A 20143-nucleotide genomic window follows, 5' to 3' on the forward strand; every position below is an offset into this window, starting at 1 on the left:
CTGTAATCTCAGCTACTTGGGAGGCCGAGACAGGAGAATTGCTCGAACCTGGGAGGCGGAGGTTGCAGCGAACTGAGATCACGCCATTGCACTCCAGCCCTGGCAACAAGAGTGAAACCCCGTCTTGAAAAAAAAAAAGAAAAGAAAAAACAAAAAAGCTATTAGTAAGATTCCGTTTTGGCAACTTACATTTTTACATACATTTTTCATTCTTGTTGTTTAAGATTTATCTTCATTTATATATATCAAAATACTTGGCACTGTATAAATTATTTCTTTTTTTTATTTGTCAGAATGCTAGAATCAATACAGCCTAATCCCAGACTTCTAACAATTGGTGATGATATTTTTTAAATGGCCTGGATTTTGAATTTCTGATTGACTCAAAAATGTTAAATCCTGAGGCTTTCATACTTTCTTGACTGTACTGTGCTTCTAAGAAGTTGATGGTTTTCTTTAGCTCAAACCAAACCACTTCTTTCTGATATAGAACAATAAATTTCAGAAGGTTTATGTTCAACTTTCAGTACACTATTACATTAACATTTTTTGATTAGTGGCTATTTCAAAATTTAAGCCTGTCATAATGCCCTCCCATTTTCTTTTTCAATTGATTTTCTTCATTATTACCTCTTGTCAAAACATTTTATTTAAATTACAAATGGTTGAGACAGGTGTTATTTTGTCCATGACTAGCCTTTTCATTGTGTATGCATATGTATATAGTTTCTTTCTCCTTCTTCCTTTAGCTTTTTCCTTGGAACGCAGCATATGTGTTCATTGTTACATTTAATACATTATGTTTTTATTAGATTTACTTTTATGTTTATCTGTTTCTCCTGTCAGATTGTGAAATCCTAGAATCTTAAGAGCTTTTCTCACATGTTTTTGTCTATTCTTTGACATCTTATGCATGATATGAGCCTTGTTGTTGTTTAACTGAATTGAAAATATACCTAAAGAAACAAAAGTCACTTTTAACTTGCTTCACTTACACTTAGAGATCTGGGCTTATATTAAGTGTCCCACTTTACGAAGAATACTGTTGAACTAAATTTTGTCTAGAGGAGGATATGCATGGAGGTGAGTTGTTGTAACCCCCATTATATGAGTAATCATTGAGGAACTAAAAATAACAAACCTAGGTAAGAGAGTTTTTGAACATCTGTGGAGGGGTGGGACCCAGTTGTTTTTATAAATTCACAAAATTGTCGTTAGTGAAATAGGAGGCCTCAGTCTGTGCTACTAATAAGAATGTATCTGATGTATCTGATGGGTAAATATGAAGGAGTACAGGTTTCAACTCGAGAAAAGCACGTTCTCAAATGCTGGTCAGCGGTGGAATGGTTTCCTCCCAAGGCAATGAATTTCTCAACACTGAAAGCATTAGCGCAGGGGACATTGGTCATCTCTCAATAAAAGAGGACTCCACTGTTTTTCTGAAATGTGTTTATACTGTTTTCCACCAATTAAATAAAAATAATGAAATGACCAAATTCAATCCTTGGATTTTTTCCTCAAAAGTATAGTCTAAATACATAATGCTGTCTTTTGTGTTTTGGAGGTGAAAGTTAAGAAAATTGCATTTAAATAAAAATAATTAAATAAAAATAATGAAATGACCAAATTCAATCCTTGGATTTTTTCCTCAAAAGTATAGTCTAAATACATAATGCTGTCTTTTGTGTTTTGGAGGTGAAAGTTAAGAAAATTGCATTCTAATTTTACTGTTTGTTCACAGACTCTTATGCTCTTTCATATTTCAAAGTTGAGGAAGCCTAAGACCGTTTCATACATAACAGAAGTGAGCCTTCCGGAATATTTTTATATCCCCGAGAAAATCTACATTCCTCAGGTTCCAGAACCTCAAGTAATTAAACTTTCAAAAACAAAAGGTAATCAGTGATGTGCGGCCTGAAAATCTAACAGTGTTCCAGGAATGGCGATGTATTCACTTCACAGTTGAGGCAAAAAGAGATTACACTTTTACTGACAAAGTGTTCATAATATAATTGAAGAGTTTCAGTGAAGTAAATACCAGTTATTGAATGATGCTTTGCATTATATATAATCAACATATTACATCACAGTAATCGAAATTATGTACTGAATTTGGGTGCTAAATTACTGGTACCAAAACTTGCAGGCTTACAAATTTGTTAAAGGGTAGTAATCTGATAGATAATAAGTGCACTTTGAGGAAGGTGAGTTCTTGCTTTGAGAGTGAACTTGGTTACAGAAGTTGTGCTGAAGTTGAGGCTTAGGCTGCCTCTAAAAGAAAGGAAAAATGTTGATGGTTAGAGGTTATCAGAGGAGAAGAATGTGTTATATATGAGTAACTTATCTTTGATCTGGAGCAGGATTTTTATTGAGTACTGTACTTATTTTTGATCTCCTGGTGCCCCTTTATTCTGTTGCCATGATCAATAAGGTTTAATCCAAATTTAATATGAATATTGATACACTAACGTTACTAAATACAAGTGATAAGACTTAAACAAGTGACTACATATTTTTAACTATTCAAAATTACCTTTCTTTTTCATTTCAGTTCTTTTCAAACAACTGGATAATGGTAGGAATGTAATTTATTCACTAAGGCTATTTCTAGAATGCTCCATAATTCCAGTATCATGGATTTTCACTTACGCTTTTGCTAAATTTAGTCTTGTTAAATCTTCATTTGTTATTCTAGTATGGATCTGTGTTGGCTACAAAATATTTGTAAGCCTGAAAGGGTGATTACAATGTATAAATTACAAGATGGTCTGTTTGCTTTCCCTCCCTAGGAAAACTGAGATCCCAGACTCAAATGCTAAGTGGCCATGCAAGTAACAAGGAATTAAGAGTTAGGTCTGGTCAAGGTAACAGGGATGATAGATCCTATGGTGAACTAGAGAGTAGATGCCCTGTCTAAACATTCACATTCAAAAAGTAAAAATAAAAATAACCTGAGCCAGCCAAACAACTGCAGGGGGATATTTGCTTACCAGCAATCAGTCAGAGACCTTTCGTCATAAGTCATTGTCTTTTTAAAATCTTTATTAACTTCAGCTTTTCAATGTGCTATTAGGACTTTAAATGAATAACTTGTTTTAGTAACTTTTTAATCCCTTTTGAGATAACTGGATAAAGCCGTGTCTACTTTAAAACACAGAGAGAATTGTGAATGTATTTTTTCAGCCATTCATTCATCGACAATGTTGAGCATCAATTTCCCTAGGCAAAAAGATAAAAATTGCCTTATTCTTTCCTTTGGTGGACTCACAGATAAGTAGCTCTTATAATAAAATAAGTGTTATATATAGACACGTATAGAATGTGTTTGTAAATAAAATTAAGAATTAATTCAGTTGACTATATACGATAATTCAAATTTTAAAGCATTTCACTTTGAGAAAATGTATAACCAAGGATACGCAGAATAGAATTGACTTAAAACTTGAAGTATAGCCTTATTAAACACTCATGAAGACTGTCTCATATTTAAATAGTTTTTAATTGTAAGTAAGTGTGAAGTTATTTACATTTAAAAATCTGTTCAATCAGATATTTTTCTAAGGCTGGTTTTTTCTTTCATATCAATTATTAATTATCCATTTTGGTAAGATGATTACTGTCAAAATATGAAAAAATAAAATGGCAAACAATTTTGAATGATCATGATAAAACTTTTAAATGTATTTGGCCTATCATGGTTTATGTCTAACTCAATTTTCTGTGCAACTGAGATTATAAAGGGATCTTTTCATCCTATGTTTCTGTTTTCACTGTCTTAAACAGGCACTTAAATGAAGTAAGTTTAAGAAGAAAGATATTAGGAAACTTTCAAAAGTAGGATATTATAACTCAGTATAGTAACAAATCAAATAAAAGGCATGCCCTAAACTCTGTGCATTCTGCTGTTCAGAGGTGGACTTGAATAATAAAAAAGGAATGGGATGCAAGCATTGTAACTTTAATAAATGGAATTCTATTAGAATTTGTGCCTTAGAAGATTAGAGTTACGTGTTTAGAAAACATATTTTTATGGTATAAACTGATTTTAGGAGAATGAACAAGCAAATTCCTGACAATAAATATGGCAATATGGAAATAAAACTTTTTTTTTTTTTTTTTGGTGTCATGGAGAAACAAACAAATGACAATAATTTATCTGGAGAACCAGGGATAGCCCAGTGTTCCCCTAGCTGCAGAAGATGGGTAGAAGTAGGGCCATATTTATGATCACTGAAGTTCTAAACTCATCAAAAGAAGCTAGTTTTAAGATATTAAAAAAGTGGCTTTCTTTCTTCTCCTATTAATGTTGTCAATCAGTCTTTACTGAAACATTTAGTGATTTTAGGGACAGATTTACTGTGATACCAAAGGAGCAGAAGCTTTATGACTCTTTACTTTTTTGACCTCCTTTCCTAGTCCCTGTTCCTACTTTTATATTTCTAATTTTACATTAATTGCTCTTTTAGAAGGCCCCTCCCACAAACTGTGACAACCTCATGCGTCAGAAAACTCAGAATTGAACCTGGGTGTAGATATTGACTTACAATCCCTTCCACATGTGGTTCCCGGGATGTTGAAATTTACGGACAGGCAGAGCTTTATTGGCCTTAAACAGCATAGCTAAGCAGGAGACCTGCTATGTTTCCACTAGCGATTATCCAAATCACTTCCCCAATATACAGGGTCCTATATGAGCAATATTTGCAAAGCACTCAAACAAAATGCTCTGGGCTGGTTTTGCTTATCACTTAATGTGGAGCTCAAAACCCTCATTCCTAAGTGTTATGACTTCAGTTTCTAGTATTTTGTATTGCTACAATTTCTTCTGCTCCTTCTCTCTTGGGAGAACAAGAAGAAATTAGATTAATTCAAAATATTGATCTAAATATTGATCTTCTAATGTGACAGACATGTTAGAAGAGCATATTGTAGGAGCACTGTTATCCTTCTCTCCCTTCTCCCACCTTATTCTAATTTCCCTAATTTTAAAATATTCACTAATAATTAGCAGTTAAACTGGTGACTGAAATACCAGTAAATCATCCATGACAACCTTTTAATATGTAATATAATTATAAATATGTAGAAAATATTTATTATCAATAACTAATACTATATGTACAGTCATACCTCAGTATGCACAATGGATTTGTTCCAAAACCACCCATGTATACTCAAATCCACTCATACTCAAGTTCCACAACGGATCTGGGAGAACTCACTGATGAGAAAACTCAGCCCTGGGTGTACACGGGTTCATGGCCCATGGACACTGCATTTTCTATCTGCATTTGGTTGAAAAAACTCTGCATGTAAGTGCACCCATGCAGTTCAAATACATGTTGTTCAAAGGTCAACTGCAGTTCTCATTTTACAAAGATTAAATACATTAATAGCTAAATTACTTTTCAGCCTCAAAATAAAATTGAAAATTTGTGAAAAAATGAAATTAAATTAATCCTTAAAACTTATAAAATAGGTGAGGTGCGGTGGCTCATGCCTGTAATCCCAGCACTTTGGGAGGCCGAGATGGGTGGATCACCTGAGGTCAGGAGTTTGAGACCAGTGTGGCCAACATGGTGAAACCCCATCTCTACTAAAAATACAAAAATCAGCCTGGCGTGGTGGTGGGTGCCTGTAATCCCAGCAACTTGGGAGGCTGAGGCAGGAGAATTGCTAGAACCTGGGAGGCAGAGGTTGCAGTGAGCCGAGATCACACCATTGCACTTCAGCCTGGGCAACAAAAGTGAAACTCTGTCCCCCCCAAAAAATAAAAACAAATAAAAAAGCAAAAACAAAAAACTTATAAAATATACTTCAAAAATAAGCTCTACATTCTGTTATATGGAGTAACCACAAGTACATTTCAAACAGGATAAAAAATTAATTTTATTTAACAGAATATCAAATTAAATGTTAGTTTTAATGATGTAAGCTGACTTTAATTGGAACAAATCTATTATACTTTATTGTTAGCATTGCCAAAACTTACCTAATATTAAAAGTAAGATTGAGTTAATTTTTCTCAAAATACCAAGGGCTCAGCTTGTGCTATTATATTTGTCACATTTGTTTTTGGCAAAAACTCTTCAAATTTGCAAAACAAATTTAAAATTGAATTTCTTTAACTCACTTAGAAATATAATTTATATGTATCTTTCAGATAGGATTGCCACAATTGTCAAGCATCCTGTCCAAATATGGTCTATATAAGAATGTGATAGGGCCAGGCTCAGTGGCTCACGCCTGTAGTCCCAGCAGTTTGGGAGGGTGAGGCAGGCAGATCATGAGGTCAGGAGATCAAGACTATCCTGGCTAACACGGTTAAACCCCGTCTCTACTAAAAATACAAAAAAATTAGCCAGACGTGGTGGCGGGCACCTGTAGTCCCAGCTACTTGGGAGGCTGAGGCAGGAGAATGGCATGAACCCGGGAGGCAGAGCTTGTGGAGAGCTGAGATCGCACCACTGCACTCCAGCCTGGGCGACAGAGCGAGACTCCATCTCAAAAAAAAAAAAAGAATGTGATTAGATTCTGGAAGAAAATCAGTAATTCATATACTACATTTAAATCTTATAAGATCGAAAAATAAATTTTTTAGAAAACCCAAATTAGCAAGAGCAATGAAATGACAACTCTGTTTTTGGTCTTTAAATTTAATTATAAGTGTAATAAATTTTATTATAGTCTATCTTCCTAGAAGAGTTGCAAAAATAACCATAAAGGATAATACTTGTCATTTGAATTTACATCAAGTAAAAAATAAAAGGATCTTCACCTGTGCTCACACTCCTGGTCTCTATTCCTCTATGTATTTTGATTTTAAGCTTTGTTGAGATATCATTCACATACCATACAATTGACAGATTTAAAATGTACAATTCAATAGTTTTCAGTATATTTATAAATATCTGTAGTCATTAACACAATCAATTTTAGAACACTTTTATGGTCTCAGAAAGAAACCCAGTACTCTTTAGATATCATGCCCCTCCATCATCCACCATCCCATCATCCTTAAGCAGTCACTAATCTAATGTCTATCTCTATAGAAGTGCCTATTTTGGAGATCTCCTGTAAAATGAATCGTATGTTATATTTTCTGACTGGCTTCTTCACTTAGCAGTATGCCATTTCTTGTAATGATCAAATAATATTCCATTTTGTGACTATGCCCTACTTTGTTTATCCATTCATCAGTTAATGGACATTTGGGTTGTTTCTACCTTTTAGCTACCATGAATAATGCTGCTATCAACATTTGTGTACAAGGTTTTATGCAGACATATGTTTTTATTTATCTTGGATATATGTCTGTGAGTAGAAGTGTTGGATCATATGGGTAATCCTATGTTTAACCATTTGAAAAACTGCCAAAATTTTTTCCAAAGTGGCTGCACCATCTTACATTCCCACCAACAGCGTATGAGGATTCTAATTATTCCACATCATAGACCTGTTATTGTCTGACTTCTTGATTCTAGCCATCCTAGTGAGTGGAAGTGGTGTCTTATTGAGGTTTTCATTGCCATTTTCCTGATGAATAATGATGTTGAGCACTTTTCCATGTGCTTATTTGCCATTTGTATACCTTATTTGTATAAATGTCTATTCAGATTTTTTTACCCACTTTAAAAATTGAGTTGTCTTTTCATCATTGAGTTGCAAGTGTTCTTTCTGTATTTCAGATACAATATCTTATCAGATAGATACACGATTTGCAAGTATTTTCTCCCATTCTGTGAGTTGTCTTTTTACTCTCTTGATAGCATCCTTTGAAGCACAGGAGTTTTTTGATTTCAATGAAGTCCAGTTTAACTGTTTTTGTTGTTCTTGTTGCTCTTGCTTTTGATCATATCTAAGAAACCATTGCCAAATGTGACGTCATGAAGATTTATCCTTATGTTTCTTCTAAGACTTTTATGGCTTTAGCTCTCACATTTAGGTCTTTTATCCATTTTATGTTAATATCTGTATATCCTGTGAGAACTTCATTCCTTTGCATGTGGCTACCAAGTCGTCTTAGCAGCATTTGTTGAAAACACTACTCTTTCCACATTGAATGATCTTGGCACCTTTGTTGAAAATCAGTTGACCCTCTCACAGCCATTGCAGTACATTGATCTCCACAGAGACAGTGCCAGGGCAAGTGAGAGCCAGGCAGGCACTGGGCGTTTCTGTGCCTCACTGAAGAAAAGTAAGTAAAGATGGGCAAAGGAGACCCTAGGAAGCCAAGAGGCAAAATGTCATCATGCATTTTTTGTGCAAACTTATCAGGAGGAGCACAAGAAGAAACAACTAGATGCTTCAGTCAGTTTCTCCGAGTTTTCTAAGAACTGCTCAGAGAGGTGGAAGACCATGTCTGTTAAAGAGAAAGGAAAATTTGAAGACATGGCAAAGGCAGACAAGGCCTGTTATGAAAGAGAGATGAAAATATGTCCCTATTAAGGGGGAAACAAAAAAGAATTTCAAGGATCTCAATGCACCTAAGATGCCTCCTTCAGCCTTTTTTCTGTTCTGCTCTGAGTATCGCCCAAAAATCAAAGGAGAACATCCGTCCAGTCCACTAGTGATATTGCAAAGAAACTGGGAGGGATGTGGAATAACACCGCTGCAGATGACAAGCAGCCTTATGAAAAGAAGGCTGCGAAGCTGAAGAAAAAATACAAAAAGGATATTGCTGCATATCAAGCTAAAGGAAAGCCTGATGCAGCAAAAAAGGGAGTTGTAAAGGCTGAAAAAAGTAAGAAAAAGAAGGAAGAGGAGGAAGATGAAGAAGATGAGGATCAGGGGGAGGAAGAAGAAGAAGATGATGATGATGAATAAGTTGGTTCTACTGTAGTTTTTTTTTTTTTCTTGTCTATAAAGCATTTAATCCCCTTGTACACAACTCACTCCTTTTAAAGAAAAAAATTGAAATGTAAGGCTGTATAACATTTGTTTGTAAACTGTACAGTCTTTTTTTGTGTGTGTATAATTAACACACTACTGAATGTGTCTTTAGAAAGTCCTGTTCTGGTGGTATTTTCAATAGCTACTAACCTTGCCTAGTAGAATATGGGGGTTGTAAATTGTCATGGAAATTTAAATCAGGTTCTTGTTAGTGCACAGCACAAATTAGTTATATATGGGGATGGTAGTTTTTTCTTTTTCAATTGTGATGCATCTAACACGAAAGAATTGCTCTGTTAACTGAATATCACTCTAATTGCAAAAAAGAAACAGTTGCAGCTGTTTTATTGACATTCTGAATGCTTCTAAATAAATACAATTTTTGAAATAAAAAAATCAATTGATGATAGATACACAGTTTATTTCTGTATTCTTTACTTTATCCCATTGGTCTTCATGTCTGTCCTCATGCCAGTCCCAAACTGGTCTAATTACTATCGCTTTGTAGTAAGTTTTGAAATCAGAAAGTGTGCGTCCTGAAATATTTTTCTTTTTAAAAAGATTATTTTGCTTATTCCAGACCCTTCCCAACTGCTTATGGATTTTAGAATCTGCTTGTTGATTTATAAGAAGAAGCCTACTGGCCTTCTGAGAAGTATTGCATTGATTCTGTAGATAATTTGGGGAAGATTGTTATCTTAACAATATTGTCTTGAATCAGAAATTTGGAATGATTTTTTTTCATTTCTTTAGAAATTCTTTATTTTTTCAACGGGTTTTATATTTCTCAGAGTATAAGTTTTACACTTTTTAAAATATATTCTGATTTTATTCTTTTTGATAATATCTTAAAAACAATTGCTTTCTTAATTTCATGCTAAATTATTCATTGCAAATATACAGAAACACAATATTTTTGTATGTTGAAAGTATATCAGGGATAAGCAGAGCAAGATGGCAGATTACAAGGCTCCATGGATCATCCCCTCCGCAAGGACACCAATTTAAAAACTATACACAGCCAGGAGCAGTGGCTCATCATGCTTGTAATCCGAGCACTTTGGGAGGCCAAGGTGGGCAGATTGCTTGAGACCAGGAGTTCGAGACTAGCCTGGCCAACATGGCAAAACCCCGTCTCTACTAAAAACACAAAAATTAGATGGGCATGGTGGCACAAGCCTGTGATCCCAGCTACTCGGGAGGCTGAAACACGAGAATTGCTTGAACCTGGGAGGCGGAGGGTGCAATGAGCCAGGATCATGCCACTGCATCGAAAGTGAGGTATTGAAACCTCCAACTATTATTATTATATATTATTATTAAAAAGCCTATTTCTCTCTTTAATTCTGTCAGTGTGTGTTTTATATATTTGAGGATTACATTTTATGGTCATATATGTTTCTAATTGCTGTATGTTCTTAAATAATGGAATCTTTCATCATTCTATAATGACATTCTTTGGCTCTTTTAACATTTTTTGACTTAAAGTCCATTTGTAATTGTAGTGTAGCCACTCCAGCTCACTTTTGGTTATTGTTTGCCAGTGGTCACCAACTCTGGATGTACATCAGTGGTACCTGGGTACCTGCAACAAAATACATATTCCAGGTCCAACTCTAGGCCTACTGAATTATTCTCAGGTTGGAAGTCGTCTAGGAACCTATATTATCAAAATTCTCCCTGCCCAGATCACTTGTGTAGTTAATCCTTGTATTAGAATAAACTGGGGAACCACCACTTGCACAGCCTAATGCCACCATGGTACAACATCTCCATTTGTAAAAGGGAGAATGTTAGGCCCAGGAAATTTAAGTGTCTTCACAGACCATATAGGAGATCACATCAAGTCTCCTGAGTTAGCATTCAAGTCTACTAAGTAATTAGAGTAAGTATACTGAGTAAGCCTGCTAAATCTTCCTCTATTCTGTTTCCATTATGTTATGCTGCACAAAATGTGAAGTCACAATGCTGTTTATTTTTACTCTAGTAATTATCTTAGTTTGAATCCCCTAGAAAATAAAACCTTAAGCAATAACTAAATACGAATACTTTACTTGGGAGATGCAAATTTAGGGCACTGAGAGTGGAAAAATAAAAATAGAAACAAGGAAGGGAAGGATGGGAGGTAAAGCAATGCATGATACATGAGCTGTTGCCTCAGTATCCACAGCTTACCTCTGTGAATACAATCATGCATGGCTTAACAAAGGGGATACATACTGAGAAATGCTTTGTTAGGTGGTTTCATCTTTTTGTGAACATCACAGTGTACTTACACAAACTTAGATGGTATAGCCTACTAATCATCTAGGCTGTATGGTACAACCTATTGCTCTGAGGCTACAAACCTACACAACAAGTTAATGTACCAAATACTGTAAGCAATTGTAACACAAGGCTAAGCATTTGTGTAGCTAAACACATCTAAACCTAGAAAAGGTACAGTACAAATGGGGTATAAAATATTTTTAAAAAGATATACCTATACAGGGCACTTACCATGTATGGAACTTATAGGACTGGAAATTGCTCTAGGTGAGTCAGTGAATGAGTGGTGAGTGAATGCGAAGTCCTAGAAGATTACTGTCCATTCCTGTGGACTTTATAAACACTGTATACTTAGGCTACACTAAATTTATTTTTAAAAATTTTGTATAATAATAAATTAATCTTGGCTTACTGTAACTTTTTTGCTTTATAAACTTCTTAATATTTTTAAACTTGTTGACTCTTGTAATAAAACTTAGCTAAAACATATATAGCTGTACAAAAATATTTTCGTTCTTTATATCCTTATTCTATAAACTTTTTTATTTTAAACTTTATTTATTTATTTTACTTCTTAAACTTCTTTGTTAAAAACTAAGACACAAGCACACACATTACCCTAGGCCTACACAAGAGTCAGGATCATCAATATCACTATCTTCTACCTCCACATCTTGTCCCACACTGGAAGGTCTTTAGGAACAATCGCATGCGTGGAGCTGTCATCTTCTATAATAACTATAATAACAATATTTTATTCTGGAATACCTCCTGAAGTAACTGCCTGAGACTATTTTACAGTTAATTTTTTTTTTCAAATAAGTAGAAGTACACCCTAAAATAACAAGGAAAAGTATAATATAATAAACACATAAATCAGCAACACAGTCTGGTCATTATTTGCCACGGCAAATAAATTCTGGTAATTTATTTCCATAAAGTTTTATGAACTGTACATAATTGTATGTGCTAAGCTTTTATACCACTGGCAGCTCGGTAGGTTTGTTTACACCAGCATCACCATATAATATGCATTGCAGCAGGACATTACGGCATCACTAGGCAATAGGAGTTCTTCATCTCCATTATAATCTTATGGGACCACCATCATATAGGCACCCAGTGGTTGACCAGATAGTGCATGACTGTATATGCATCAGATTGCTCAGCAGGTGTCTCTGCAAAGTACCCTTGAGCAATCAATGTGAGAGAGAAAAGAAAAGGAATTTTATCTGCATGTTTACCTCCTTGTCTCCTGTTCCTGTTTCCTAAACTTTACACCAGCGCCCTAGCATTTAAGGCAGCATTCTCTAGCTAAGGTGTCAAATACCATGCTCTGCCAAGGCAGAAGGAGCCTGAAACTGAGCATGGGGGCAGGTCTGCTTGGTTGTAAAGCAGCAGTCAAGGGGTTGGCTCTGTTGCTTCTGATGCAAGATATAGGTCACCCCCAAGGAGACGAACCTGGAAAAAAGACAAGTGGCTGAGATTGATGGAGGTGGTGGCAGCAAAGGAATTGGAGGAAGCACATAAAACAACTGGAGGAAGCATATAAAATGTATCACACACAGAAATGTTGTCTGGTGGGATTCAATCAGAATGGTGGCAGAAATATTACAGGGAAATATTAGGAAAAGTTATAGGGAGTAGTCACAAACCTTTTGGAAGGCTGAAAGGTTACATAGCTTGTAACAATTGAACAGGCTGAAGGCAGCCGATGCTTACCTTAGAGCATTAGGTCATAGGGTAAATACTAGGGACAATAGAGGCTTCCCCAGTTAAGTCTGTTTACCCTACCTCCAACTAACCTTTGAGCCAGATGGCCCTCTCCGGGGAAGGTCAACTAGAGATATTGCCCCCTAATGATATTTAACTTTAGACCACGGTACCTGAGCTTTAATCATTCTGAGAACTACTCTCTTAACCATGTTAATTATCCACAAGTGTGTTGACTCAGAGCTTCTGTTGTTAATTGTATACGAAATAAATGCCTGGAGTGTGAGCCGCTCAGGGCTGGCCGCAATGACAAACCTCTCTTGGTGTGCAGGCGGCTGGACACTCAGCAGGACTGGCAAAATAGAATATCTGTGTGTCAGTGTACGTTTTATTCATCCGTCGTTTGGGTCAGGGTCTGCGGGCCGACCCCCGCAGCTAGTGCCCTCTTGTGACAAGCAATTGTTATTTTAAAGAAGTCTACTAGTTACATTGTCAGTAGCGTTAAATGTAGAAAATTTCTGATTTCTTTCCCTTCCCCCTACCATCCCTGTTGATATGTTCCATCCCAGGTCCTGAGCCAGTTTCTATCTCAGGAGTGGGATCCAGAGGCCCATCTGTGCTGACCACCAGTCTCCCATGTCATACTTACAGTCTAGTGAGTACCAGTCTGATGCTGGATCTGTTAGCCCTGCCTCCTCATTTGCATTGTAACCACCCAATGGGTTCTCCTTGCCTGCTGCCTATTCAGAGCCAATTTATCAAAACAGGGGAATTGTAATAGAGATTGAGTTTAATTTATGCAGAGCTGGCTGTATGGGAGACTCAAGTTTTATTATTACTCAGATCAGTCTCCCCAAGAATTCAAGGATCAGAGTTTTTAAGGATAATTTGTCAGGTAGGGGTTGGAGAAGTGGGGATTGCTTATTGGTCAGGTCGGAGATGAAGTCACAGGGGGTCAAAGCCATCCTCTTGCACTAAGTCGGTTCCTGGGTGGAGGCCACAAGACCAGATGAGCCAGTTTATCATCTGGCTCGTGGCAACTGATCCATCCAGGATACAGGGTCTACAAAATATCTCAAGCACCGATCTTGGACTTTACAATAGTGATGTTATCCCCAGGAGCAATTTGGGAAGGTTCAGACTCTTGCAGCCTCCGGTTGCATGACTCCTAAACCATAATTTCTAATGTTTTGTCTAATGTGTTAGTTCTGTAAAGGCAGTCTCGTCCCCAGGTGGGAAGGGGATTTGTTTGGGGAAAGAGCTGTTACCATCTTTGTTTCAAAGTTAAACTATAAGTTCCTCCCAGAGTTATTTTGGCGCATGCCCAGAAGTAAACAATGATGGCTTGGAGGTTAGAAGCAAGATGGACTCCGTTAGGTAAGATTTCTTTCACTATCGTTATTTTCTCATTTATAATTTTTGCAAAGGTGGTTTTAGCACGATCAATCTTTGCGATACATTTATTTCTGTCACGTCTGTCCCAGCACTCAGGCATAGGTTTCTACTTTATTTCTTAAAAGCCTAGTTTGTTTCTGCCAGCTCCCTCCCTGGGTACTGGTACACTCTTCCTGCCATCCATCATTGTTCTGGATAGCCCTAGGCCCCTTAAACAGGAATCTTTCCCTCAACTTGGGATCCTGGGTCTTTAACTGTGGAGTTGGCTTCTTTTATACCAGCCTTACCCATTTCTTCTTTTCTCTGTGCGACTTGCCTTATTTAAGCTTGCTTCTTACTTTAGATAAACCCTGTGATAACTGTTACTTGATAGATAGGCCTTTCTCTTGCTGCCCTCCCATACCTATCTTCTCATAGTCAGAGTCTGTACTTTGTCTAGTTGTAAATATATGTCCTGTGTACTTTGTTTAGTTATAAATATATGTCCTACTAACATTTTGGTTTTCTGCCCAATCCAAATTCTTTCCTCCTACTCTGCATGCACCAAACTACAATGACACTTGATTGTGTTCTATGTTATTTTTAAAAAATACACTTTAAGTCAAATAATGTAACATAACGGATTCAACATAATTGTAATATCCAAGACTGCATATATTCTTTGTCCTTATAGTTTTAATATATTTTCAGTTTGATAAATGACTCACTTTGCCTTTCATTGCTTTATATTTATAGACATAGAGCTGGCAAGTAAAAAAAAAAGTGAACTTTAAAAAAGTTGCTTGTTCTTTCTGTTAGGTCTTCAGTGGTAAACATATGCTCTACAATTATATATTTAGGGAGGCATTTAATCAGAAATTTCAGTAGTCTTTTCCATTATTTTAAGTCCTAGAGAACATGCTGATTATTGGCTTGCTAGCAGCTCATTCATACTAATTTGCACACTTAGTAAATCAGTCTGCAAGAACTTAAAAATAAACTCTGTTCAAAACAGATTTTATATTTAATACAGGACAATTAGAGAATGTTTATGGTATTCAGAAATGAAAATGCAGAATACAAAGTTAATTTGCTGTCAGCAATCCCTTGCTTCTTTCCGTATGGAGGGGTTAATTAGAAAGTGAAATCTTACGTCAGTTGTTTTCTTTGGGTAATTTTGTCTCCTTAGACAATTATAGAAAACTTGCTATTTAAAATGCTATCAAGCTAGAACTCCTTGATAGGTCCCCTTCTAATTTTTCATTAAATGACCCATGAAGGCCTAGAGAAATCCAAAAATTCAACAGCAGCCAGTCATTTACATGTATCCTATGAGGAATTCCCAAAAATTACCACAACTGTAGGGGATTATGTGGAGGGACATCACTCTGTCAGTAATGTGTAGAATCTCACATGAAGATCTGGTAGTAGTGGTGGCAGAGATGGGAAGAGTCTAAGTCAGTTGTGGTGTATTTTATTGATGAAAAAGCCAAACTCTGTGAAATATTTGAAGAGGTTTATTCTGAGCGAGTATGAGTGATCATAGACTGGAGAACAATCTCAGGAGGTCTTGAGAAAGTGCCTGAGATGGTCAAGTTACAGTTTGGTTTTATACATTTTAGGGAGGCAAGTTACAGGGAAAGACATAAGGCAGTACACGTAATGTATACATTGGTTTGGCCTAGAAAAGCCAAACATCTCAATGTGAGGATAGGGAGGGCTTATTACAGTTATAGAAGGATTCAAAGGTATTTTCATTGGCAATTGGGTTAAAGAGTTAAGCTAAAGACTTGCAGTCCTGGAAAGAGATGCTTGAGTTAAGATAAATGGAGTTGTGGAAGCCAAGGTTCTTGTTATGTAGATGAGGCCTCCAGATAGCAAGCATCAGAGAGAATAGATGCTAAATGTTTTTTTTTCAGGCCTTAGAAGGTATCAGATGCTTAATCTCTCCTAGATCAGGAAAGGCCTAGATGCATTAATGAAGATTCTCTACAGATACAAAATTGCTCCCACAAAATACAGCTTTTCAGGGCCATTTCAAAATATGTCAAAGACATGTATTTGGGGGTAAAATGATTTTATTTCATTCAGGGTTTGTTATTTGCCATGTGATGCTATACCAGAGTCAGTTTGGAATTTGGTATCTTATTGACACAAAGAGTCTGTTTCATCAGTCTTATGATACCTATTTTAATCTTAATGATGGTCAGTTGTGTCTAAACTCCAAAAGGGAAAGGATATAGCAAAGCGTGTCCAACCTCCCTTTCCATTATGGCTGGTAATTCAATGTTTCAGGTTTCCCTTGGCCCAGAGGGGGTCCGTTCAGTTGCCTAAGTGGTTGGGGTTATATTTCTGGTTGTAATATTATTGGTGGGACAAGAGTTTATCGTGAAAGGAAACTAAATCGTGAGGTCCCAAAATCACTACGCTAAAGGGAAAAGTCAAGCTGGGAACTGCTTAGGGCAAACCTGCCTCTCATTCTATTCTAAGTAACTCCTCTGCTCACTGAGATAAATGCATATCTAATTGCCTCCTTTGGAGAGGCTAATCAGAAACTCAGTAAAATACAACCATTTGTCTCTTATCTACCTAAGACCTAGACGCCCCCTCCCCGCTTCGAGTTGTCCCACCTTCACCCACCTTTTCAGACTGAACCAATGCACATCTTACACCTATTGATTGATGTCTCATGTCTCCCTAAAATGTATATAAAACCAAGTTATGCCCCTACCACCTTGAGCACATGTTGTCAGGACCTCTTGAGACCATGTCACATCACAGGCGTGCATCCTCAACCTTGGCAAAATAAACTTTCTGAATTAACTGAGACCTGTCTCAGATTTTCACGGTTCACATTATTGATTATAGGTTGAGTAACCAACATGGAAATCCAAAATTTGAACTCTCCAAAACTCCAAATGCTCAAAATCAGAAACATTTTGATCACCAACATGGTGCCACAGGTGGAAAATTTCACATTTGATCTCATATTAAGTCACAGTCAAAAGGCAGTCAAAACTTGTTTCATGAACAAAATTTCTTAAAATAGCATGTAAAATTACCTTCAGGCTATGTGTATAATGTGTATATGAAGCATAAATGAATTTCCTGTTTAGACTTGGGTCCTATCCCTAAGTTATCTCATTATGCATATGCGTGTATTCCAAAATCTGAAAAATTCTGAAATCTAAAATACTTCTGGCCCCAGGCATTTCAGATAAGGAATACTCAACCTGTTAACAGGAAGATATATATATATATATATATATATCCTGTTTTTTATATGTATACCTATATATGTATATGTTACATATTTTTTTTAAGATGTAAATTTTTCTTTAGATCATTACAAAACTGTCAGGGCATGAAAAACCAACCAAACAAGTACCCTACCTACATTTAATAGGTAGATGCTTGTTTGATACAGGAAATGGGCCCAAGGGCTGCATATTGAGTTACCTCCATAGTTAGAACTAAGAGATTGCTGTAAAGTAAATATGGAATGAGTTGCTCTACAAGTGACCACCTAAATTAGATACATTTCTTATCTTACTAGGAGCAAATGAGAATAAGGAAAAGCAGAAACAAAATGTCTGCAATGCCAGAAGACAATAGAAGAATACCTAAATTTACACATAGGTAGATAGGTCATAGTGAAACCATAGAATGGCAAAGATAAGAGAAATTCCAAAAAGCAGTGAGAGAAAAATGGCAGATTATTTATAAAGGAACAAAAATTATACTGAAGGCAGAATTACCAACAGTAACATTAGAAACCAAAAGACAATAGCATTATAGTGCTGATGAAAATTAACTGGATATCCTTGTGAACTATCACTCATGAGTAAAGATGAAATAAAAACATTTGTAATTCAACAATGAACTTGAGACCATTTAAAACTCAGAGATTTTGGTAAAAGAACAAGCGTAAGCCCTCTTACTGCTGAAGGAAATTGAATTCAGAAGAGAGAATTGGGGTCTAAGAATAATGGTTACTAAAATAATCAGTAAATGTGGGTAACTCCCATGAGGATTTGACTGTAGAAATAATAATAAGAATAAATGATTCAGGTGTTACCAAAACGAAGTGAGCTCAATTACTAGACAACAACTTTATAAGGAAGGATTTGCCATTATAGGCATGTAAAGTTCTTACATTTTACGGACCAGGGTTGAATTACTGTAAGATTTTTTATGTGAAGTATAGATGTTGAATATTTGGGGCACTGAAAAGTATAGGTATAGAATGTATAATTTCTAAACCAGTAGAGGCATAAATGAAAATAAACAAAACTTGATAAATTCAATAGAATTCAAGAATAGAAAAGAACAAAATAAAATGGGATAAAGTGTGGCACAAAATGAAATGTTAAAATAAACACAAATATATCATTAATTACAATAAATATGAACAGACTAAATTATAAAAGGTGATATTTAAATGTAGCTTTATACTGTTTATAAAATTTCCTGGTAAAATATCAAAAAACCTATACCAGGTATTTACTAATCATAAAATAGCTGGCATAGATATATTAATATGAAAACAAGTAGACTTTATGGTAAATAAATGTATTACTTAATTTAAAAAGGGAAAAGTCCAACTTAGAGAAGAAACTTTGAAATTATTTATACCTAAACACATATTCTCGAAATGTATAAAGCCAAAATCAATTAATGTAAAAAGAGAAATGAACAAATTCTAAATTACAGTGGAAGATCTTATTAGACCTCTCTCAATAATTGGCAGATCAAGCAGACAGAAGGTTAATAAAGCCCTACTAGACTTAAACAACAAAATTAGTAAGTTTTCCTGTAGCTCTTAAGGCTAGCTTGGCTGTGCTGATAATGATTGGCCATCCTTGCCATTTACATACTACAGCACTCTGGTATCTGTCTATGACCTTCTTTCCCTGTGCTTTAGGGTACCTGGGAGAATGTGCACTTACAACTTTTCAGTAAAATCATTCAGGGAACTGCATACCAGTCTGCCCTTCTGGCAGATACTTACAAACTTCATGGGAAGGCAAGTCCAGTGCTCTCAGGCATTTGAGGTTGGTCAGGTAAAAAGGGTCATATGACATTCTTTTAGCATTCCAAATACTTTTCATTTTCCTTCCTCAATTCCTACTTCCCCTCTCCTTTAGATTTATCCTCCTTTTTTCTTCCTTTCTTCCTTTCTTTCCTTTTCCTTTCCCCTGTCTCTTCCTATCACTCTTTGTCTTTTACCCCCTAAGTATTATATTATTTTAAATCTCCTTGGTGATAGAAAGGGAAAAATAGTTCAACTTCTTTTTAAATAATAAAATCAATTTTAACCAATATTTAAAATATTGAATTTGTCAATAGTAAGTATAGGTTTTTATTTTAAATTATTATTTTATTGAATATTATAATAAATATAACAATTTAAGCAGCTAGTCCATTTTAGAATTTTTTTTCTGAGTGAACCATATTAAACAAAATTTCTACTAATAGAAATTTTTTACAAAATAAACTGTCAATTTTTTAACTGCTAAATTCTCTTTTTAATGTCTATGGCTGCATTTCATATTTTTATTAAAGAGGAAACAGTAATGAGCAGTTGTTAGCACACAATCAATCACTTACTTTTCTAGAGTATTTGTGATTCAGATACTCATGTGCCTACAAAAATATAATAACTAAAATGGGAAAAAGTTCACTGTACTTGTGATATGGTTTGGATTTGTGTCCCTGCTCAAATGTAATTTCAAATTGTAATCACCATATTGGAAGTGGGAACTAGTAGGAGGTGATTGGATCGTAGGGGTGGTTTCACATGAATGGTTTAGCACCATACTCTTGATGCTGTACTCAGGATAGTGAGTGAATTCTAGTGAGGTCTAGTTGTTTAAAATTGTATAGTACCTCCCCC

General features: G+C 35.7%; 1 protein-coding gene and 1 pseudogene across 1 annotated transcript in view; both read left to right on the plus strand.

The window, feature by feature from the left end:
* The window catches only part of CFAP47 (cilia and flagella associated protein 47), a 427534-nt gene that overhangs the window by 245005 nt on the left and 162386 nt on the right, over positions 1–20143 (plus strand). Inside the window, exon 45 of the mRNA XM_015127166.3 lies at positions 1742–1895. Coding sequence (XP_014982652.3) covers positions 1742–1895 — 154 coding nt within the window. The remainder of the gene's footprint in view (positions 1–1741; positions 1896–20143) is intronic.
* On the plus strand, positions 8103–8826 carry LOC694765 (high mobility group protein B1 pseudogene; annotated as a pseudogene).

This window comes from Macaca mulatta, chromosome X (genome assembly GCF_049350105.2).
Source record: "Macaca mulatta isolate MMU2019108-1 chromosome X, T2T-MMU8v2.0, whole genome shotgun sequence".
In the NCBI taxonomy this organism is placed as follows: domain Eukaryota; kingdom Metazoa; phylum Chordata; class Mammalia; order Primates; family Cercopithecidae; genus Macaca; species Macaca mulatta.